This window comes from Microcaecilia unicolor, chromosome 4 (assembly GCF_901765095.1).
Source record: "Microcaecilia unicolor chromosome 4, aMicUni1.1, whole genome shotgun sequence".
Taxonomy (NCBI): Eukaryota; Metazoa; Chordata; class Amphibia; order Gymnophiona; family Siphonopidae; genus Microcaecilia; species Microcaecilia unicolor.
In genome coordinates, this window is record NC_044034.1 from 142,215,098 (window position 1) to 142,239,200 (window position 24,103).

The 24,103-nt window shown below is 44.7% G+C and overlaps 1 protein-coding gene across 2 annotated transcripts in view; it reads left to right on the forward strand.

The window, feature by feature from the left end:
* The window catches only part of MPPED2 (metallophosphoesterase domain containing 2), a 191,940-nt gene that overhangs the window by 59,622 nt on the left and 108,215 nt on the right, over positions 1–24,103 (forward strand). For both annotated transcript variants that reach the window (XM_030200684.1, XM_030200685.1), the window contains exon 3: positions 2,099–2,280. In XM_030200684.1, the coding sequence (XP_030056544.1) occupies positions 2,099–2,280 (182 nt within the window). The remainder of the gene's footprint in view (positions 1–2,098; positions 2,281–24,103) is intronic.

Genomic DNA, 24,103 nt, shown 5'->3' on the forward strand with positions numbered 1-24,103 from the left:
GCGGTAAAAGGCGTGCAGGCTCAGCCCTTCTCTCTCTCTCCGCTGTGGTTCTGCCCTCATTTCCTGTTTCCGCAAGGGCGGGACCACAGCAGAGAGAGAGAAAAGGGCCGAGGCTGCACGCTGCTGCCGGCCGCCGTAACCCTGACTTGGTAAGTGAAGATGACTTTTAAACATCGGAGAGAGGGGGCCTGGAACTGGAAGGGAGGGAGGGAGGAAGGGAGGGACGACGACACCCTCATGTTTGTGACGTTGCGTTGCTTTGCCGGGCAACTATGCTGCGTCCCCTTCCCTCTCAGTGTTCAGCCCTCGACGTCATAATGTTATGACGTGAGGGCGGGACAGTGAGACAGATGGTTACAGGCAGCACGAACCGCATGGACCCTACGAACCCTTCAGTGCCACGGGAGTCATCTTCAGAACGTTGGAGTTGCAAATTATTATATAGGATGTTTTAAAATTGTAATTGACCTAGGACAGTGCAGTCTAGAAATTGTGTAATAAATAAATAATCAATCTCCATAGCACCCAAAACAGTGAGGCCAAAGAACACATGTCTTATTCACTTAAATCATACACATACACCTACTTAACTAAGCTCCTTCTTGGATTCCTTCTGACTATTTTAAATTAAGTTGTTTTGTGTTGCCAGTTAAGTCCCAAATATTTAATTTAAGAACTTATTGGCAAGTACAGAAAAACTGATCAAAGTGATGCACAGAAGTAAGCAGAATGAGGGAAGAGCAGGTAGCTCTGTGACTCAGCAGTGCCCTGTAGGAAGCGATGGCTTTGTACCCACTACATTTTTTTGGAACAGCAGTGTGATGGGGTTTATAGAACACTGCCCCTCACCCTTATGAAAAGTCCCTCTCTAACTAGCCTGGGCAACCTTAAGAGCACGGATCCGGGAGGAAAGTGAAACGGAAAGGGGCAGAGCCAATACCTTGGAGTTTAAAAGACAGGGCCAGGCTGAGGATAGAGAAGCCCAGGGAAGGAAGAACTGAATGAAGCCCAGGCCTATGCCTTTGCAGAATACGGTGAGCTGCTGTGACCTGGCAGAGCTAAACCAACATTGCTTCTTCTTAAAGCTTACAAGCCGTGCTGGGGTCAGGCTGGAGCCAGATTCAAGTTCTCAGAAGACCTGAGAACTAACAGGCTGTATTTGGGGCAGGGCAGCCACACCAGCTGCAGACTGCTTGGCCTGTGAACCAGAGGCCTACTCAGACTCTTACAAAGCCAGAGAAACTATTGCATCTGAGGATCCTGGCCTATGGGGTAACAGGTCCCAGGGATCAGATGAACAAACCATTTATTTTCACATTTATATACTTGTCAGGCTGAGTTATTCCCAGGGCCCACCCTCATAACCATCACCTGGGGGTCTCACAAACAGGTAGTGAAAATAGCGTGTCCTGTGGTTACACTGACTGTGCCCCTAAAGATTAAAAAGTGACTGAAACAAATCTCAGTTACTGTTTTTTTTTTAAGTGAAGTCACTTTTTTTTTAAAGATACAAGTTGTAGTGCAAGTGTGGCATTCATGGACAGCATACTCCTTAATATGCTTGTAATTTCTGTCTACTTTTGTTCAGTTTTATGCTGGATATCTTCTTTCACATTCTCCAATAGTCATCCTTTTTTCATTCATGTTCTGCTTTCGTTTTATTTTTTTTCCATTCTCAGTGTCTAGTACTCTCAGATTTCCTTGTCAATTTAACTTCTCTATCAAACTTACTAACCACCCAGCCAGCAAAGCTCCAAATGGTGTACAGAAGATGACAAGAAATATTTAAGTGCATAAAAGAGAGTACTAAATTTTGAGTACAAGGAAAAAAGATGTATTTAGTCCAATAAAAAAAGGTATCATTTTATTTTATTTTCTATGTTTTGATTTATTTCTATTTATTACCTTGAAAAGTGGACTAACATGGCTACCATATCACTTTACTCAATGAAAAAATTGAAAGCATATAAATGAATTGTGCTCCCCCACCCCCACCTCTGTTCCAGTCAGGTGTCTTCCTAAAAGTGGCTTCTTTTCCTCTTACTGTAATGATTTTTATCTACATCAGTTGTTTTGGAATGTCTTTTGTCTCCCTCAGGGTCGACCCCATCCCGTATGACACTCCAAAGCCAGCAGGCCACACGCGGTTTGTCTGTGTCTCGGACACGCACTCCCGGACCGATGGTATTCAGATGCCTTACGGGGACATCCTTCTGCACACTGGTGACTTCACAGAACTGGGGCTGCCCTCCGAGGTGAAAAAGTTTAACGACTGGTTAGGTAAGACCTTACTTCATTTGGCTGACCCCAAGTAGTCTTTTCTGTACAAGTGTCACTCGTTACTTCCTCATTTCATTTAAGCACTTGGATCTCTGCTTCATTATGTGAGATGATCATTCTATTAAAAGTGAATTTATGCCCATTTCTGTGTAAAATTCTTCTGTTTTGCTTGGTACCTGGTCAAAATAGCCCTGGCAACATTGCCCCTGACAAAATAGCCCCGACAAAAAAGCTCCAAAAAAGATCCCGACATAATAGCCCCTGACATAACAGCCACTGTCAAAATGGACTGCCCACAATATAGCCCTTGACAAATTAGCCCCCCAACAAAAGGCTGTCCAGAACAGTGGCGTAGCTATGTGGGGCCTGAGGGGGCCCGGGCCCCCGTAGATTTGGCCCTGGCCCCTGATCCCCTTCAACCCCCCTCCCGCCACCAACTCTCCCCCGCCGTCGCCTCCCGCCCCATCGCCGTAAATGATACCTTTTTTTGAAGAGAGACTTCCTTCCGCGCTCAGCGCCTTTCTTCAACGAAGTTCCGGCGATCAGCTGTTTCGACGCCGGCAGCGTCGCCGGCGTCGAAACAGCTGATCGCCAGAACTTTGTTGAAGAAAGGCGCTACTCGAGCGCGGAAGGAAGTCTCTCTTCAAAAAAAGGTATCATTTACGGCGATGGGGCGGGCTGCGACAGCGGGGGAGAGTTGGTGGCGGGAGGGGGGTTGAAGGGGATCGTGGGCAGGCCGGCAGGGGGGGGGGGTCCGATGTGGTGGCGGCGGCGGCTTGGGGGGGGCGGCTAAACAGTGCCCCCCCTCGGGCTCTGGCCCCCCCTCCTGGCGAGGTCTGGCTACGCCCCTGGTCCAGAATGTGGCACTGCATTTTTTCCCTAATAATCTTACCTTACCAAATAGGATAAGGTTGGTAAGACTATGAAAATGATGACAATATTGTTTTGTTTTTAATTAGCATGTTGATGGAAGAATAGTTTCCCTAAACAGCAGATCATGAGTACCAGTTGGTAGCTATCGAATTTTATTTATTTATTTATATATGCTTTATGTAATGCAATGCTGGTAGGAGCCTTTATCGGTGAAGATTTCACTTGTAGTTTATCATCTTTTTTTGTGATGTGTTATTTTTTTCTAGGGGGCTATTTTGTCAAGGGTTATTTTGTGGGAGGGGCCATCTTGTCAAGGGCTATTTTGTTACAAGGCTGTTTTGTTGGGGCTATTTTGTCAGAGCTATTATGTCGGGGTGTCATTTTGCTTGTAGTAGCTTTGGAGACACGTCTTCTGCTGTGCATTAATAGTCCTTTGTATGTATGTGGATCTAATGTTGATTCTCTTTCGAGGGTTTTGTCCATTTTGCAGCAGCTCCAGTTATGCGTCAGGGTTGTTGGAAGATAGCTTGCTGTAGTCCTGGTCTCTTCCTAGAGTGACATGTTTCCAGTTCTCTGATGCTGAGCCTGTGCCCTGCAGTTGCCTGTTTAACCTCAGTGTCAGTCCTGTGCCTTCCTGTGTTATTTGATGGGCTGGAGGACTTTAAGGCCTTTATAAGCATGTTTTCAGCATGCTCGCATTAGCCATGGCTTTTGACTTTGTGTGTCTGCTGAGTATTGGATTTTGGTGGACTTGCTTTATAACCAGAAAACCCAAGGTACTGGTCTTCCTTTTTCAAAGGCTTTTTGTTGACCAGTGAGGGGTAATTCTAGCAAGTGAGCAGAAATACATGTGTGTGGAAATGCGAAAAACCCAGTTACGCACTGTTCTGTAATTCTGCGCATATCTAACATAGTATGTATTTTATGGATGGACGCACGCTTAGGCAAAGTCTGGCTGGAGTGTAGGTTGGACTCACAGTTTCACACATAAGTTATAGAAGTTATACCTGTGTCTCTGGCATTTAGGCCCGTTTACGTGGACGTACTGACATCTAACTACATACTAGTATTCCAAAAAGGAGAGCAGGTGTCTGTTTTCCTCGATAGGATAGGTTCCTATTAGACACCCCTTTAGAAGATTTCTCCCTAAATGGTCCAAAATTCTTAATCTGATAGATTTTGATGCTTTTGATGCAAAGAGCAGAGTGTGCCAGTGCTCGAGCAAGTAACAAGCTGAGGCTGGAGGAATGACCTGCTCTTCCAAGCTGTCTCTTTGCAATATAAATTCTGCCAGGGAATCAGATTCTCTGAATGCTCTTTAAATTTTTGAAAAAGCAAACTTTTGTGCCTCACATGTGTTCTACTCATGGCTTCTGAATGCCCTTCTGCCAAGCGAGAGTGTACAGCTAAACTTAGATATCACTTGGTGTTAAATATCTGTAAAACTGAGGTGTACCTTTTTGTTTGTGTGTCCAGAAATTTATCTTTCATCTTGTCGATGCTAACTTAAAATGAAGAGGTACTTAAAATAGATTTTCAGGACAACTTGGACAGCGAATTATTAACAAGGGCTTCTCCTGTTAGAATACCTGCAGGCAGTCAATTAGTGAAGTATGGGTTAACCCTGGGATTGGTAGCATGGAATGTTGCTACTCTTTGGGTTTCTGCCAGGTACTTGTGTCCTGGATTGACCACTGTTGGAAACAGGATATTGAGCTAGATGGACCATTGGTCTGCCCCAGTATGGCTATTCTTATGTACTTAATTGTTAGCAGCAATCTGTAGAAGCCTTACACCTGCATACAGATTTTCACACTGTATATTTATTCATTTCCCTGTGGCATTTCTGTTTGTTTTCTTCTTTTTTACCTCCTGTCTCTTTTAAGTATGTCCTGTACATGTATGGGCTGTGTGCCTATGGGACACGTGTGTACTCTGTTATATGTTAAATCCTTCGTGTGTACTCTGTTATATGTTAAATCCTTCTAGCCAACCTGCATTCTTTGATTTTCAGTGTAGAAACCTCTTGCTGCTGTGTGAGGAGGGGACGCACTGAATTACCTCACATTTAACAGGGACTCTAGTTGATTGTCTGCTTCCCTCATTTCATGGCTTTGTGCCATTCCCTTCTTGCATATGTTACAGCTTGCCTTCCACTCTCACTGCTTGCTTATTCTGTACTTTCATATCTTTCTCATTTGTTGAAGATTTAAAATGTCTGTCCAAACCATATTTATTCTGACCTATTCACCAGTGTCCCAGATATTAAATAGAACTTTGCAGTAGGAGTGTTTGGCAGCTATGCTGCCCTAGTCATGCATTATTCTGGAAAGCTGGTACAGATACAGCAATAGAACAAATCAGTAAATATACATGAGAACCTCTTGGAATCTAAGCACTTAAATATGGAGACCAGAAAAGCAAACTTCAAATCAATGTTAGAATGGCACAGATGGTTTAATATATATATTTATATTTCAGGGGTTCTGAACCAAGTCCTCGGGTCACAACCAGCTGGTCAGGTTTTCAGGATACCCACAATAAATTTGCATGAGCTAGATCTGCATACAATGGAGGCAGTGCGTGTAAATTTATCTTATGCACATTTATTATGGATATCTTAAAAATCAGACTGTCTGGGTGTGTCCCGAGGACTGGGTTGAGAATCCCTGATATATTTTTTTCTTCTAATTAACTATCTAAGGTAGATAACTTGAGGACAGTACAGGGCAATTGTATATGTGAGGCCTCCTTTAAGACACCTTGTTGCAGCTTGGTCAGTCTCTTATTTAACAGCATTTTGGCATCCAGATTCCACTAGTGTAACCCAGGACTGGCGCATCTAACGTTCACACACCCACAGTTACACCAGCCATGGCTCTGGCCTATCTGTGGTTGCTTAAATGCAGCAGGGTCATACATAACTTAAAAGTATTCTGAAAGTTATGTGCTTAAATGGGGAGCCCTGCCCATTGCCCACCCTTTCTCTGCCCATTGCCTGCCCTTTCTCCGCCCTCTGCTCACCCTTTCTCCTCCCACTGCCCACCCTTTCTCCGCCCACCAGTGGCGTAGCTATGTGGGGCCACGGGGGCCTGGGCCGCCCCAAATTTCCTCTGGGCCCCTGGTTTTGCTGGCAGGGGTCCCCAATCCCCACCAGCTGAAGCCTTATCCAGCGCCGTGAGGTCTGGCTATGCCCCTGCCGCCCACCCTTTCTCCTCCCACTGCCCGCCCTTTCTCCTCCCACTGCCCGCCCTTTCTCTGCCCATGTGCATGTCCTCTTGCATTTATATACTCTGCCATTTATGCATACCCTTACAGAACAACACTTAGGTGCCCTGCTGGCATTTTCGCAGGTAAGAGGACAGATAGAGGGGCATAATCAAAAGGGGCGCCCAAGTTTTCCTGAGGACGTCCTCACAGGACATCCTGGCGAAGGGGCGGGGAAACCTGTATTATTGAAACAAGATGGGCGTCCATCTTTCGTTTTGATAATACAGTCGGGGACGTCCAAATCGCGAAATTTAGGTCGACCTTCCAGATGGTCGTCCCCGATTTTCGGCGATAATGGAAACGGAGGACGCCTGTCTCAGAAACGACCAAGTCAAAGCCATTTGATCATGGGAGGAGTCAGCATTTGTAGTGCACTGGTCCCCCTGACATGCCAAGACACCAACCGAGCACCCTAGGGAGCACTGCAGTGGACTTCAGAAATTGCTCCCAGGTGCATAGCGCCCTTACATTGTGTGCTGAGACCCCAACCCCCCCCCCCCACAAAAACCCACTCCTCAGAACTGTACACCATTACCATAGTCCTAAGGGGTGAAGGGGGGCATCTACATGTGGGTACAATGGGTTTTGAAGGGCTCACATTTACCACCACAAGTGTAACAGGTAGGAGGGGTGGGCCTGGGTCTGCCTGCCTGAAGTGCACTGCACCCACTAAAACTGCTCCAGGGACCTGCATACTGCTGTCATGGAGCTGGGTATGATATTTGAGGTTGACATAGAGGCTGGAAAAATATTTTTAAAATTTGTTTTTGAGGGTGGGAGGGGTTAGTGACCACTGGGTGAGTAAGGGGAGGTCATCCCCAATTCTCTCCGTTGGTCATCTGGTCATTTAGGGCACATTTTTGTGGTTTGGTCGTAAGAAAAAAAAGGACCAAGTAAAGTCGTCCAAGTGTTTGTCAGGGACGCCCTTCTTTTTTCCATTATGGGTCAAGGACGCCTATGTGTTAGGCATGCCCCAGTCCCGCCTTCGCTATACCTCCAACACGCCCCCATGAACTTTGGTCGTCCCTGCGAGGGAAAGCAGTTGAGGACACCCAAAATCGGCTTTCGATTATGCCGATTTGGGCGACCCTGTGAGAAGGATGCCCATCTCCCGATTTGTGTCGAAAGATGGGCGCCCTTCTCTTTCGAAAATAAGCCTGTTAGTGTTCTATACCTTTATGTGCACTAGGGGCATGTAAATGGAATCTAGGTGCCGTTCACATGCCCAACATGCAGTGCTCTGTCTAACTGAGCAAAACGTTTATGTTTATGCAACTTTTTATAAGCTGAGATCAAATTTGTGCGTCTTAAGCCAAATCTACCTCAGCAAGTATAGTGCAAATAGTATTGGGATTTCAAGAGTTATTTCAGTAAATGTTTTACTGAAAGTAATTCTGTATTAAGTTATTTTAGCATATCATTTGCTTTAAATAATGAGAAAACATGAAATCAGATTTCCTATTTTTCTAGATAAGCTCAGCAGCAGAGATCAGACAGATGTGACTAGTTCGGTTTCTCTGTGCTCCTTTATAACACCTATTACAGTATTACAGTTTCATGGTGTGTCATCAGTGTTCAAGATCTATGTGCACATGTGCATAGCTTAGCAGAAAAACTGGCAGCATGTCCCTTTATATGTCAGTGCTAATTTCATTCCATTGTATTACAGACAGTACCTGCCCCTTTGTAACGCTGTTTCCTGCCCTCTTTGCAGGAACTTGTCTTGGAGAACATTTCACATTTTCTTTTCATAGTGAACATTCAACCCTGGGATTTCCTCTTGTCTGCATCAGGTTGTCAGGGCTCATTCTAGGGAGTTTCCTCTTTAGCAGATTTGTTTTTCTGCAGGAAAATCCCAGCTGATTTATGCCTCAAATGACCTCTGTGACCCCTTTGTGATCGGACAGCCCTGCCCACAGAATTGATTTGCATTATTTTGGTGTGAACATGTCCCAAGGGGCTTTGTAACTGCAGAATCACTTGACCTGGTGACATCTAAGTGCTTTAAACACTGTTCATTCAAATTTATAATTGTTTTCATTTAAAGTCCTTTCTATGAAGTTACATGACCCTTCCCCACAAAGAGTCAGGTTCATCAGCACCAACCTTGTCAATCAAGAACAAATGTGGCCGCAAGGGTTTCTTTCTGAGCCCTGCATCTGTTTGTAGGGACTGCTCCTGCACAGCACATCTGAAGAGGATCCTTACACAGGTGGGGGGGGGGGGGGGGAGACCTGAAAGACATTTCTATAATCTGGCATCTAAATTCAGGTGCCAATGGTGGAGGCTAGTCAGCTCAGTGGGCTAAGGACCAGGGGAACTGGGTTCAATTCCTGCTGCTGCTCCTTGTGTCTCTGGGCAAGTCACTTAACCCTCCACTGCCCCAGGTACAAAATAAATACCTGTATATAATATGTAAACCACTTTAATTGTAGCCACAGAAAGGTGGACTATCAAATCCCATCCCCTTCCCCTCTGTAGTTTATAGAGTACTGCTTACACGTGGGATTGGAGCAAGTACTAGTTTATTTATTTATTTAGATTTTGCTCACACCTTTTTCAGTAGTAGCTCAAGGTGAGTTACATTTAGGTACACCGGATATTTCTCTGTCCCAGGAGGGCTCACAATCTAAGTTTGTACCTGAGGCAATGGAGGATTAAGTGACTTGCCCAAGATCACAAGGAGAACCAGTGGGATTTGAACCGGCCACCTCTGGATTGCAAGACAGGTGCTCTAACCACTAGGCCACTCCTACACTCCAGTTGCTAGTCTGTAAACACAGCACCTCAATCGCATAGGGGGTATTCTAAACATGGGTGTCAGAAAAGTTTGTTATATGAAGGGTGCGCGTTCCGTACAGAATAGTGCATAGTACCAGTTTATGCCAGATTTACGCCTGTTGAAACCTGGTGTAAATCCTTGCAACCAAGTTGGGTGCGGAGACACATTATTCTGTAACACTGTGCGTGACACTTTTGGAATGCCCATGACCTACCCATGCCCCTCCCATGGCCACGCCCCCTTCTGGGTTGTGTGCAATGGGATTGAGGCACCCGGCGTTATAGAATAGTGTGCAGCCAGATGCCCATGCAAATCCTTAGTGGTGCCAATTATCGTCAATAATTGGTTGTTTGCATCCAATTATTGATGGTTAGCGGGCTCGTTAGTCAATGAAGTAAGTGCTCTTCTGCAAATGTCACTCAGAATTAGGCACTGTTTATGGAATAGTGTTTGGCAGCAGGATCTGCCCAACTAAAACCTGGTATAAATTCTTGCGCCTAAATTAGGTGTGATCTCCCTTATTCTGTAACAATGTGCGCAAAATGCCAGGAAAGCCCTGATCCACCTATACCCCTCCCATAGCTGCACCCCCTTTTCAGATCCAAGAATCCCAGTACCTAAAGATGCACATGCAAATTGAAATGAATGCCAATTAGCATTAATAATTTATTAGCACCCAATTATCAGCACTAATTGTCTTGTTTATTGGGTGCATGCCCATATTTACACACTCAGTTTTGAGTGCCATATATAGAATTAGGGTGTATGTTTTTAAGTGAAGTCCTGCCTGCACTCTGCCCATCTGTCAGATGGCCACCAGGTAAGATCTTGTGCATATTTGTAGAGCAGTATTTAGCTGGAAGTTTGGCTTTTACGCATATATTTGTTGCGTAAATGGTAGCGCCCGCTCTGTAGAATTGTCCCTTATTCAGAAAATGAGAAATCAGAGGCTAGAGGGCTTGTAAACGTTTTCAGAAAGGTCTCGCCAGATTCATAGGGGCTAATTATCGTAAATATTTCAGTTCCGAGTGCCTTTTCAGCCCCTAACCTATCTCTCATTCTGTTGCCGCTCTCAGCAGCTTCTTCATTCTGTTTGCTGGTGCAAGAAGGTAAGTTCAAATCCACAAAATTGCATTTTATTTCTGTAAGGCAGTAAATTAATGTAGGTTATTGGGGAGATGTCATGACGCAGACATGGCTGGCATTCAGTGCGGTGTGTTACATTTTGCTTAGAACAATGGTTTTGGTTTGGAGAAGCAGCTTGGAATGCTGGGAAGGAAAATGCAAAGCTGGTCTGAGTGGAATGTGCTCAAGGAATATTTATCTAGTCATAAAGATTAGTAGGCTGTGTAATTCAATTTAAAGCTAGCTGGTTGGCACTGGCCTATTGCAGACTGCTTTTGCTTGTCTTTTTCTTCCATTTTTTTTTTTTTAAATCGCCCCTCTGTTTTTTTCTCGTTATGCGGCAGTAAGACCACACGTAGCTGCCTGTGGCACTTATTCCTAAACATGCCATGGAGTGGGGGAAATGAGAGCTGTTTTCCTGCTTGGTTTTTTTGTTGTATTTACTTCTGGTGTTTGTTAGCTTTAGGGCTTAATTCTTGAAATGTTAATTTGGCATTTGCTCAGGATCACAGCCATTAATGCGCCCTTGGAAACAAACATACAGGAATGTAGGTTAGCAGGGACTAGCTAACAGTACACTGTGTTAATTACCTGTACTAGGGTGTTAATAAATGTTCCTCTAATTATTGCCTTTATTACAGGAGGACTCACAGCCTCTGGACCAATGTGCTGCCAGCTAATTAACCCCTTTGGTACTGGCAAATCCGAGCTTTACAGGGAACCCTTAATTCATTTTCACATTTGTTTTTGACTATCAGATGTTTTCCATCTCTTAACCCTAAGGGTTAAAGGCCAAAATTGACAGCGGAGTGGATGAAAACAGCGTGCTTCCCCATTTTGCCTGTCTACTTAGAAAAAGAGGATAGGAGTAATCATAAAAGCCACAAGGTCTGTCTCATCTGCCCATTTGCCTTACATGGTCCTTTTCTCAAGCTTGCCTACTTCTTCTTCTTCGTCCCCTTACTATTCTGCTGGCGGGTCCCTTTATTGTTTGTGCAGTACTTCTTAAAATTTTGCTCTCACTTGTACCCACCATCACCTCCAGTGGAAAGCTGCTGCAGTGAGGAGGACTGGTCCGGTGCCTCACACATTGGGCCACAGTTCATGATGTGCCTCTGTCACTAATCACATGCAGAAAAGGCTGAGGAAAGCACTGTGCTGTAGCCCAGACCCCAGCTTTGCCAGTGACTTGTGTGTAACCTAGATCAAGTCACTAGATCATGTGGAGAAGTAGCCTAGTGGTTAGTGCAGTGGACTTTGATCCTGAGGAATTGAGTTCGATTCCCACTGCAGCTCCTTGTGACTCTGGGCAAGTCACTTAACCCTCCATTGCCCCCTGGTACAAAATAGGTACCTGAATATATGTAAACCGCTTTTAATGTAGTTGCAAAAAATCTCAGAAAGGCGGTATATCAAGTCCCATTTCCCTTTACTGAGTCTGGGGCAAGGTGAAAATGTCAGACTTGTGAGTTTACCAAATAGAGCACTGCTGAGCCCGGTACTCGGACCAGGTTCTGCTTGGCGGCTGGACCGCCCCGGGTTTCACCTGCACTGACTGCCGTTCCCCAGAGGTTGAGCCCCTAGGTGCGGGCAGTCTGCAGGACTTACGGGACGGAGCTGGAAGTGGGGTGATGAATGTATCAGCCAGGCAGGCAGCAGGTCAAGCAGGTACAAGCGGAAGGCAAGAGAGTAATCCAGGTACAGGCAAGTCAGTAGGTAGGCAAGAGAGTAATCCAGGTACAGGCGAAAGTCAATAGGCAGGCGGCAGGCAAGAGAGTAATCCAGATGCAGGCAGAAGGGTAATCCAGGTATAGGCAAAGTCAGCAACGAGGGACCAGTAGATAAGAAGCAGACTACAGAGTTAGAAACACCTACCAAAGTAGAAGCCGAAGCATGGAGTCCAGGGAGAGCTTAGCTGATAAAGTGCTGGCGTCTAACATCAGCAGGGAGCAGGGGCCCAGCCATGGGACAGGAACAGGGGAAGGAGGAACCAGAAGACCAATAGGAGAGAAGCAAGAGAAGCCAGGCAGAAGAAGAGCAGACCCAGGTGGGTGGAAGCCAAGCAATCAAGGAGCCTGGAAGCCAGGCAGAGAGAGAGAGAGAGAGAGAGAGAGAGAAGAAACAGGTACACGGAAGCAAAGCAATTAAGGAGCCTGCAGCCACCGCTCTCTGAACAAACCCAGAGAGGACTACACACACAGGGCTCAGGCAGTGCCAGTCAAGTGTGCGTGTCGACGGGACCCCGCGCTGCCTGAGGACTTCGTTTGCGTTGAGGTAGGGGACTTGACAGAAAACCAGGTATTTGTTTGGTAATTCTGACCACTTAGGGGCCTTTTTACTAATGCTTAGTGCTAACTAATGGAATTAGCACGTGCTAAATGCTAAGAAGCCCATTTTATACCTATAAGCTTTGTAGCATTTATTTTATTTTATTTATTTGGATTTTGCTCACACCTTTTTCAGTGGCAGCTCAAGGTGAGTTACATTCAGGTACACTGGGTATTTCTGTCCTTAGAGGGCTGACAATCTAAAGGCTCTGTTTACTGAGCAGGGTTATAGGCGCGCTAACGTTTTTAATGCACATTAACCATGTACGTGCGTTAATACCGTACGTGCCTACGATATCCCTATAGGCACCTACATGGTTAGTGCACACGCTAAGTTTGGGCGTGCTAAAAACACTGACATACCTTAGTAAACAGGGCCCTAAGTTTGTAGCTGAGGCAATGGAGGGTTAGGTGACTTACCCAAGATCACAAGGAGCAGCAGTGGGATTTGAACCGGCCACCTTCAGATGTCAAGACCGGTGCTCTAACTATTAGACGCACCCTAAGCTTTAGTAAATAGCCCCTTAGGTCATTTACTTATATGTTGTAGATTTTTGTGAAAAAGGGGATTAAAAATCAAATAAGAATGTCTTTAGTAGATCATAGAAAAACAGGCTGTTTCTAACCATTATTTGTTTTTGTTCTGAGCAAGTCCATCGAATTCTCAGTTTGTACTGGTAGTTCAGTATTTCAGTAGCATTTGGCCTTCAGAGTGTGTATAATGCACAACCGTAGAGAAGGTGGTCTACACGCCAGGGGCGTAGCCAGACTTCGGCGGGAGGGGGGTCCATAGCTGTGAGGGGGCACATTTTAGCCCCCCCCCCGGCGCCGCCAATCCACCCACCATTTTTGACCCCCCCCCCCTGCTGCCACCACCACCTGTGACCTCTCCTGGCACCAACCCTTTTGACCCCCTCTTCCTGCCGCCGCCATTGGGTACCTTTGCTGGCGGGGGTCCCCAACCCCTGCCAGACGAAGCCCTCTTCTCCGGCGCGGCCGCGTTGCTGACCTGCAAGGGCAGGCTTCTGTTTTTGGATGTCAGACTCACAAAAACAGAAGCCTGCCCTTGCAGATCAGCAACGCGGCCGTGCTGGAGAAGAGGACTTTGGCTGGTGGGGGTTGGGGACCCCCGACAGCAAACGTACCTGACAGTGGCGGGGGACCCATGCTCCTGTGGCCCCACGTAGCTACGCCCCTGCTACACGCATAGCATAGCAGATGGTGTGTACAGACCATCCCCACCCGTGTGCGCTCATGGATTCTCTCTAGTAGCCAAGTGCAAAGACTTCTTTGAGCTGAGTTCCAAATTAGATTAAACCCACCACTGAGATACAGAAAGAGGTTTGACCTAGTTAAAACAACCATACTTCCTTTCTGAGGTAGCATTTTGTCATGTGTTCAGATGTGATGGACTAATTGGGCAGTGTTTGGTCATGGTGAGAAAACATCCAGGTCCAGGTGTGGCGGTTTCTATGCATTCTAAATTTGAATATAACTTTGGGGTGCTTGGACTTTGAGAGTCTGTCTGGTGGCAAATGGAATACATCAGTCCAAGGTTTAAATGTCCATTTCTGGTTTGGGGCTGAGCATGGACCTTGCAGAGAGCTGCTGAGAAGCAGACCTTGAGACAGGACTGTTATTGTTTGACACTGTCAAAATGCAATTATTCTTTCAAATTTCAAACTCTTGCTTAATCATTGCATGTCTGCAGGATTTCTGCTTTTTGCATTGTTTTCCACTTCAAACAGCTATTCAGCTCTGTTGAAAAAAGCACGCTTATAGCAGTAATGTTCCAGATGCTGTTCTGAAGAATAAATAATTTTTGAGTCTTCATTTTCAGCAGCTAATAATGGAATCAGTGCAGTTGAACATGGAATTTATATTGGAATAGAAAATTCTAGAAGACTCGTGAGGCATTCAAAAAACTTCAGCTAAAGCCGGCATTCAGCTCAGTTGCTAATAACTCCCAGTGATGGATTTAGCTTCTGGTGCGCTGTGTACATAATCTGAATACGATCAAGCAAAACAAAGGGAGACTTTAGACATCTCAATGTAAATAACGAAGAGACAATTTTTGGCCGTGTTCCAGAGGTTTATCAAGCAGTACCTGTGTTCGAGTTTGTATATATGCATATAAAAACAAAACAGTGCAGCTGATGTTGCGTTTATGTGTAGAAAACCTTTTGCATGTTTTCATCAAGAAAGACGAAGTGCCGCATCTCTTGTGTGTTTCTTGTTAATTTGAGATGTATTTGAGGCTTGCTGCATTTCAAGACTATCTCCTTTTCCGATGAGAGAACTTGATTACAGCTCTAAGTAATGGAAACAAAGGGGAATGTTACTAGAACTGGGATACAAGAGATTGGTGGATCGTGATTATTGGTTTGGCTGTTTACTGCTAAGGTACAAATTATTAAAATTGTTGCCAGATGTGAGAGCGTTGATACTGAATGCTACAGTATCAGTTCAGAATCAGAAGATTTTCTGTGTGGCAGATTAAATTACGCTGTGAGTAGGTCTCTGAAAAGAAAATAGAATTCTGTATTGATGCTTTCAGAAATATTATTTGATGGCAATAAAATGTTCTCTGGAAAATTCCCCTTTGAGTGGAGAAAATGGAGTTTGTTTGCAGTAATTGCATTTTGGAGTGTTCGCTCTCACACTTTCCAATATGGGTTAAGTCAATTGGAACCTATGATTTGGTTTTGCTTATTGAGAAAAATACCATGTAAATTGATCTATGATGCATTGGAAGAAAATGCTTTTGAAAGTTTGGAGATAGCTTTTGCTTATTGGATTAGGATTCATTTTTATATTTTAGCTTAATATAATACCGATGTGGTTTGATTTTGCTTTTTCAATTTAGTTTTAATCTAATTTCAGAAGAGCTGTAGAATGCAAACTTTGCATATGGTACGTAACACCAAAGCAATCAAAAAAGATTTAATATCTTTCTGTACTGCGACATAAATTCTTCTGGCACAGTTCCTGTTTTCAGCACTGAAAATGAGTATTTTGCTCTTTGGTGAGATGTGTGGACACCCTATAGATCAGAGACAATATTTTAAAGTGAACCCTCCAAATAATAGGGAGGCAATGTAAGCTTATCAAAACTGACATAACATGTTCTGATCAGGTAGCACCTGAAATAAGCCATCGTATTCCATACTTTCTATAAGGTCTGCAGGGAATATTGTGGTAGCCCCCAAATATAGGGCATTGCAGTAATCACATTAAAGCATTATTAGTGTAACACATATATCCATTGAGTTTGATGGAATATAGAGTGTGTGTTAATCAAACAGGCATTTTGATGTGTTTGAGTTTTCTGTCACTTTTTGATGATGTCATGTTTGTGGGACCAGAGCAGGCTGTCAGTAAATATATCAATTTGTCTTCTGCATGGCAACTGATGCTGTGAAGAAGGGGGAGGAACTTTCTAAGGAGGGGGTTATCTATTTGTATCTCTCTATTGGGAATTAGTTCTGTGATTTCTGTCAGGGCCACCGAGGCGGGGGGAGGGGGGGGCAGAAGGGGACAAAATAACCCAGGCCCGGGCCTCCAAGGGTAGCCTGGCGCCGGGGTCTCTCTCCTCCTGCTCCCAGGCTGCCGGCGCTGCAGTCCCCAGTCTCACTTGCCCGTCCTTGGCTCCGTCGATAGCCCCCCTCCGTCTGCCACCATGACTGGGTCCCCTGCATTCAAATCGGCAGTGCCTCACATCCGTGTGAAGGCGGCACATCGCCTCCCTTCGAGCTGTCCCTCGCAGAAACAGGAAATGACGAGGGCAGGACACAGTGAGGGAAGGCCCGAAGAGAGGCAATCTGCCACTTTCACACAGAGGTGAGGCGCTGCCGATTTGAATGCGGGGGACCTGGTCACGGTGGCGGACGGAGGGGGGCTATCGACGGAGCTGAAAGCGGGCAGGTGAGACCAGGGACTGCAGCGCAGGAGGCGACAGTGGTAGGGATTGGGGGAGGCGGTGGCCCCGGGGGCGGCCTTGCCCCAGGCCCGGCTCAGTCTCTCGGCGGCTCTGATTTCTGTCAGTGTAAAGAGATCACAGATGACAGAGGGGTGAGAGGTTTTAAGGGAGTTGTGTGGAAACTTTCAGTGAGGACAGAGCACAGATGACAGAGGTGTGAGAGATTTTGAGAGAGTTGAATTCAGTTAGGTTTTGAGTTAGTTCCTGAAATAAAAGGAGGGAAATTCTACCCATTAATACCTTTCACTTTGGGTGGAGGCACCAAGACACCTTATATATAGGGGGACCAATGGAGCTGACCTCTGAGGTTCCTGTCAGGCTGGTCCCCCTGAATTTGACTTTGGCAGTGCTATAAAATAACAATAGTAATGGTGCTGCTATTCCAGTTATATGTTCACTGGTGGCTGGTGAATGTATAATTTCCTTATCCATAGATTTTCAGCTCTTATATGGATAATACTGGGCTAAAAAGTCAACTGAATAGCCAGATCTAAATTTGTAAGGTAGAGGAAGAGCAGGAGCAGAAGAAAAATTGTCTAGATAGTTGTAACTTTTCCAGATGTTATACAAGTGAATGCCTATTTTACATAGAACATAGAAATCAGATTGACACATTCAGGTTGGGATTCATACAGTTCTGGCAGTATTTCAGAAGAGTGTAATCCCCCATTATATGGGGATTACTAGAGGTATGTTGGAGATTTCCAGAGGCTTGGGGGGGGGGGGGGGGGGGAGGATCCCTGCTAGTGGGTGATAGAGTTGGAGTATCCCTGGGTGGGAGGAGGCCCAGCCCAAGGTGAGCAGTATTGGAATAAGTTGCTGAGAGAAAGTGTATCTCTGTGGAGAGTGACAGCAGGGGTGGAGTTTGGGTTTAATAAAATGATTTGTGGTGAGGTACAAGAGATCTTTGGTTGCCTGTAATCCCGCCAGGACCCTTGGGAGTACTGGGAGATCCTGGCGTGTAGGAATAAATAATACAAGCAGGCTAAAGGAGCAGTTGCTGTCCCTATAAGTGGCAACTGAAGAGGGAGTGAGAGCATCAGGTGGATTAAGGGAGTCCAACCTAGAAGCGGGACCAGGACAGGGGAAGCCTTTCCAAGGTTGGAGTGGAGCCCTGTGAGGTTTACTGCTGGAAGAAGGAGAACCTGAAGGGTCTGTGCTTGAAAGCAGTGGATTAGTCAGGAGAAACAAAGACACAGTTGGATTTATTGCTGGACCAAAGGAATGGGTAAAAGGATAGGGGGTGATGTATATATATACAAAAGAAATACTATCTGAGAAGTGGAGAAAAGAGCTGAGAGCATTATACATGGCCTCGACTGGAACTGTAAATACCAGTTGCAGCAAGTTTCGGTAAAGTTGGTTTGCATTCTATCGATCCTTGGAGTGCAGCGTTATCACTGACATGAGAGAGAGAGAGAGAGAGAGAGAGAGAGAGGGTGTTCTGGACTGAGTGGAGTGTCACCCTGTCACCCCAAGACTTTAAGTACTCCCAATGCTCCGGATCTCTATTCCAGACCATTTACCCATTCCCAGCTCGACTGCATGTGATGTGGGATTTGAGGGTGGTATGAGAGTGATCCCCTATGACACTGTGACCAGAGAGAGAAAATAAATGGTGTTTCCTTGTGACTTGGGTCAGGGTGTTTGCGGACCTGAGCTAGTAAACGACGAAACCTGGGTTATGAAAGTATCTGCCTTTTCCATAATACATGTAGGAATGTGTGTGTGTATGTGACAGCACATAACACACACACACACACACTGCTTCCATATGAGGTTAGGGCTCTTCAGCTTTGAAAAGAGATGGCGGGGGGGGGGGGGGGGATATGATTGAGGTCTACAAAATCCTGAGTGGAGTAGAACAGGTAAAAGTGAATCAGTTTTTACTCTGTCAAAAAGTAAGACCAGAGGACACTCAGTGAAGTTACTTTGGAAATACTTTTAAAACAAATAAGAGGAAATATTTTTTCACTCAAAGAATAAATAGTTAAGCTCTGGAACTCGTTGCCAGAGGATGTGGTAACAGCAGTTAGTGCATCTAGATTTAAAAAAGGTTTGGACAAGATCCTGAAGGAAAAGTCCATAGTCTGTTACTGATATACACATGGGGGAAGCCACTGCTTGCAGTATGGAATGTTGCTACTAATTGGGATTCTGCCAGGTTCTAGTGACCTGGATTGGCCACTGTTGAATACTAGACTGGATGGACCATTGGTCTGACTCTATATGGCTATTCTTATGTTCTTATCCATTTTAAAATATGTGTAGAAAACATCAATGGAAGAAAGTTAGTAAATTACACATGTAATTTATTATTTCAGAACTTATACATCTGTGTCAGCCATTGTGGAAACCTATAGCTGTGAATGACCTAATTCCCTACAAAGGTTACAATCTTTAGTTTAAATTTTGGAGGGGAGTAACCTGTACAGAACAGCAGTTACAACCCAGACTGCATTACTGGGCAGACTAGTGGGAGGGAGTATGCTGGTCTCTGCTGTCATAATTTCCTATGTTACTGTGTATGCATTTCAGATTCTGGACTAATGTACATCTGTGTAGACTGTAGACGGTCAAAGAGTCATTCTACAGAGCTGGTTTGAGCCTGGGGAGCCAGATGAAACAGTTTAGAACATTCTTTCATAAAACAGTTAATCCTCTGGAGTGACTGTAAAGATTATAGGTCTGGCATATGTGATTGGCTAGTTAAATTGGAAACCAGACTATTTATAAGGTAGTAACTTTCTCCCTTTTAATTGCTAGAGAACATGAGAAAGTAAGTGGTAATGAAAGTCTTTTGTATGAGCTGCAGTTATCTCTAAGACTATTATAAATGTGTTCTTCATATCTTATGGGGAAGAATAAATAAAAGATCTGCCCAACTTTTAATTTTTTTTTTCTTGAAGCATCACAACCTTTTTGAGATATGGCAATAATACAACTAGCTCATGACTGAATTAATGGAAGCTGATGGAGACAATTCTACTGAAAAATCAGACATAAAGTGGCGTCTTTATTTATTTATTACATTTATAACCCACCTATCCAAACATCTAGGCATGGTACAATAAAGCATTCATAAAAAAACATACAAACAATACACAATCTTACAAATTATGAACTCTAAAACCTCTTTTGTCTTTTGTGTGTATTCTCTAAAAAGCTGCTTGAGTCAGCCCAGGATTTCCTTTTTCCATTTCTTGAGGACCTGTTATTGACTGACCTTCTGTCAGGGTGGTTTGGTCATCCTCTGGAGTACCACAAACAAGAAATTGCTCAACTCTGGGCAGCACATAGCAGGTTTAGCTTAGATTTATGGTTCCTTTCAGCCAAACTGCTGCATACCTTATATACAGACTTCAGCTTTGCAACCTTCACGTGCCTTGGGTTATTTCCAAAAATACTTTTGCTTTATGAAACATTCATCTTAATGACACTTGGCTTTTTTTTTAAAGAAGAAATTCCAAGAGATGGGGAATTTTAATGAATATTAAGGAATTTTTGGTTTTATGCATTGTTTGACCCAACAAATGAAATCGATTGTGAAAGGGATATTCATTTTCACTGTAGGCATCGCGATTGAAAATTTTGTTTGTGATGAAAAATAATTGCATACTCCAGGTTGTGCTGAATTAAGTAACAGAAGTGTATATCATTTGTTCTTCCTGAAATCCACAGGAAGGGGAGAGTGGGGCTCTTTTCAAGCACAGAATCTCTGTGGTGTGGGTGGGCAGGGTGACCCTGAGGAGGCAGGAGCTATCCCTGGGGGTGCAGTGTTGCTCCAGCAAGTGAGAACATGGCTTGCCCTGTGAGGAGTAAAGAGAGAGTGAAAGGTCAGAGACTGGCCATGCTCTTAAGTATCGGCCTCTCTTCTTTTCTTCTATAAAACAGTGGCTGGAACAGAGGAAGCCTTTTGTGAGGGCCGGAGATTTGTGACATGATTGTTCATTGTTCCCTGTTGTGGGACTCCATAAACAAAGAGCAAAACTATATTAACTTTGAGCCCCTCCCTATTCCACGTTCAAAGGAGACCGAGAACTATAAGTGTTCAAATGTTTGCAACTCTTTTACTTTGTTGTTTTGGACTTTTTGCCTTCTGTTGTTTATCGCTTTATATTTTTGGAGAGCCCAATAAATGGGAATCTTCTTATAATTGAGAACAGTCTCCTTTGCCCTTCCTGTGCCTATGTGATATGGCCTGTTACTATTAACACCTGTCATTAGGGGACCCTTTGGTAGTCTATGTGCATTGGGAAAAGGTTTGAGGGAGAGGTATACAGTTGTGGACGCAGACCCTATTGAAATTAGTTTGTGCACTGGTCTCTTGAGAGGTACATCACAATTCCTCCCTAGCTCCACCCAAAGTAGCAAGGTTCTGAGGATTTGTTGTCAGGCATGTTCTTCACATGTATGTAGCCATGCAATTTATAAACCCCCCTTTTCTTTTTATTATTATTAATTTGAATTTTGCTCACACCTGTTTTCAGTAGTTGCTCAAGGTGAGCTACATTCAGGTGCTCTGCATCCCTGCAGAGCGTACAGTAAAAATCAGCTGGCGCTAAATGCTGAGATGCCCATTTTATTCCTATGGGCATCTCAGCGTTCAGTGCCAGCTGATTTTTTTTTTTTTTTAGAGTAAGTTAAAAATGCTAGTGCACCTTAGGAAAAGACCCCCTAATTTTGTACCTGAAGCAATGGAGGATTAAGTGACAGGCTTTACCTGTGGAAAAAGCTTGATTAATTTACCTTCTTGTCTGGCTTGGGAATGTGCTCTGTAAAAGGAGCAGTGCCTCATTTCAGCTCCTGACTGTTGGCTGATACTGAGAGTTGCAAAGCTAATCTTCACAGTGAAGGGGAGTTTCAAAAGTGTATCCCATGATTCCCCTAATGGAGGGAGTTTCCTGCTGCTCTCTGCCCCCTACCCCTCCCCTTGGGCAGATAAAGGTTTAGCGCTGTTATTCTTTTGCACTCCATAGTATGACAACCCTTTCTGTTAACTGAGGGGCAGATGTACTAGGGTCCTCGGAAGATCCCTTCCCTTACTGATCCCCTAGCGAATTGGTAGGGAACGGCAATGCATCAAGGAAATGGAATGCAAATGAGCTGCTCGTTGTAGCTCACTTGCATTCTCTATTCCCTCGGAAGCCAGTCGGCCGGTTGAGCATGCTCAGAGCAGCCAAGAGTTATGCTGGCTGCTCTGCGCATGCCAAATACGTCCAAAAAGGACATCCCTGATGACATCCGCCATTTCCGCTTTGCCTGTGTCGCCCGGGAAAGGAAGACGCCGTGCCGCTCACCCCCTCCATGGCCTGCTGCAGGAAGGCTCCAATGCGGCTTGGGTTCCTCCCTTCCTTGATCTTAGCAGGAGAGCGCAGTTGAGGATGTCCATCGTCCACGTCTTTGACACCTGTCCATCCTCCGCCCCTAGGTCTCTCTCAGCCAATCACAGCATGTTTAGTTCAGTTGAGCTAAACGGGATCACACAGTGAAGGATGTCCAAAAAGGATGTCTTTTTTGGAGTGGGGTCCTACGAGTGAAGGATGTCCAAAAAGGACATCTTTTTGGAGTGGGTTTTTTATAATTATAATAAGTGAAGGATGTCCAAAAAGAATGTCTTTTTGGAGTGGGTTTTTTTTTTTTTTGTTACAGTGAAAGACATCCAAAAAGGACGTCTTTTTAGAGGGTTTTTTTTTTTTTAGTGAAGGATGCCCAAAAAGGACGTCCCTGATGACATTTTTTTCTTCTGATTCTTTCCTTTGCCCCAATGAGAGGTGTAGACCTCCCGTTAGGTTTTCCACGGTAAGGGGATCGGAAAATGGTAGTGCATCTCATTATAATAGCCTTGCAACAGTAGTGCAGCTCATTATAAGTCTTTGGATGATTTGCATTCCGTTTTCGTTAGCGGCTACCGTGACAGGAAAATGCCCTTTTGTGCATGTCTCTGTTCACTACCTGCATGTTAAACTGGCTAGAACCAGTTTAAAACCCATGTTGCTGGCTCATTAACTTTAGTGCATCTAACCCTGAGTTTCAAAAGCCATTGGCTCTCTAGATGAACTCGGTGAACTGGAGAAGAGCTGGTACAATAAATACCATTAACCAAATCCCAGTTTAAGAACAAACTCGCTGAGGTTTCTCTCCCCCATCACCACTGCTGCATTCATTCAGCCTTTGGCAAGTAGGTTAAATCTGATGTGTACTAGCCAAAATCTCACTCTAGGTTAGTGGGTTCCCAAACCTGGTCCTGGAGGCACCCCAGCCAGTCAAGTTTTCAGGATATCTACAATGAATATTCATGAATGATATTTGCATGTAGAGGAGAAAGTGCATGAAAATATCTCTCATGAATATTCATTGTGAATATTCTGAAAACCTGACTAGCTGAGGTGCCTTCAGGATCAGGTTTGGGAATCACTGCGCTAGGTTACAGCTCTATTCTTTTGAGAAGGCTGGGGCGATATTGAATCTTCACGAAACTCAGAGAAGCTGATTTATTTTTGTTACACCTTGGTGGCTGTCAGGGTTATTGCAATACTCAGGAATAAGGTAACAAAGGGAAGCCTGGGGTTTGCCTCTCACAAAACCAACATGTAAACCAAACTTGAAGATAGTAAAGTCTAAAATGGCCTACCAGCAGAATTGGTATAGGATATCACTAACATGCAGGGGATAGTAGTTGGAAAAGAGCTGAAAGGCAGATTAGACATGGAGGAAGGGGATCTTGTTTATATATAGTCCTGTTACAGTCTGTTACACTCCTCCAGAGGTGCAACCTGCTTGCGCAGGGTATGGGCATTCGAGGATGCGGTGGCCATCTTGGATGTGGTATCTCCAGGCTAGGATGGCCATTTTGGAGATGGGCGTCTCAGGTTGTGGCAGCCATCTTGGAGATGGGCAGTTTCAGGAAGGAAGCCCATATTTGGGCGTAGGGCATCTCTTCTGATGGAGGCAGCCATCTTGGATCAGCTGCAACTACTACTACTACTACTACTACTATTTAGCATTTCTATAGCGCTACAAGGCATACGCAGCGCTGCACAAACATAGAAGAAAGACAGTCCCTGCTCAAAGAGCTTACAATCTAATAGACAAAAAATAAATAAAGTAAGCAAATCAAATCAATTAATGTGGACGGGAAGGAAGAGAGGAGGGTAGGTGGAGGCGAGTGGTTACAAGTGGTTACGAGTCAAAAGCAATGTTAAAGAGGTGGGCTTTCAGTCTAGATTTAAAGGTGGCCAAGGATGGGGCAAGACGTAGGGGCTCAGGAAGTTTATTCCAGGCGTAGGGTGCAGCGAGACAGAAGGCGCAAAGTCTGGAGTTGACAGTAGTGGAGAAGGGAACAGATAAGAAGGATTTATCCATGGAGCGGAGTGCACGGGAAGGGGTGTAGGGAAGGACGAGTGTGGAGAGATACTGGGGAGCAGCAGAGTGAATACATTTATAGGTTAGTAGAAGAAGTTTGAA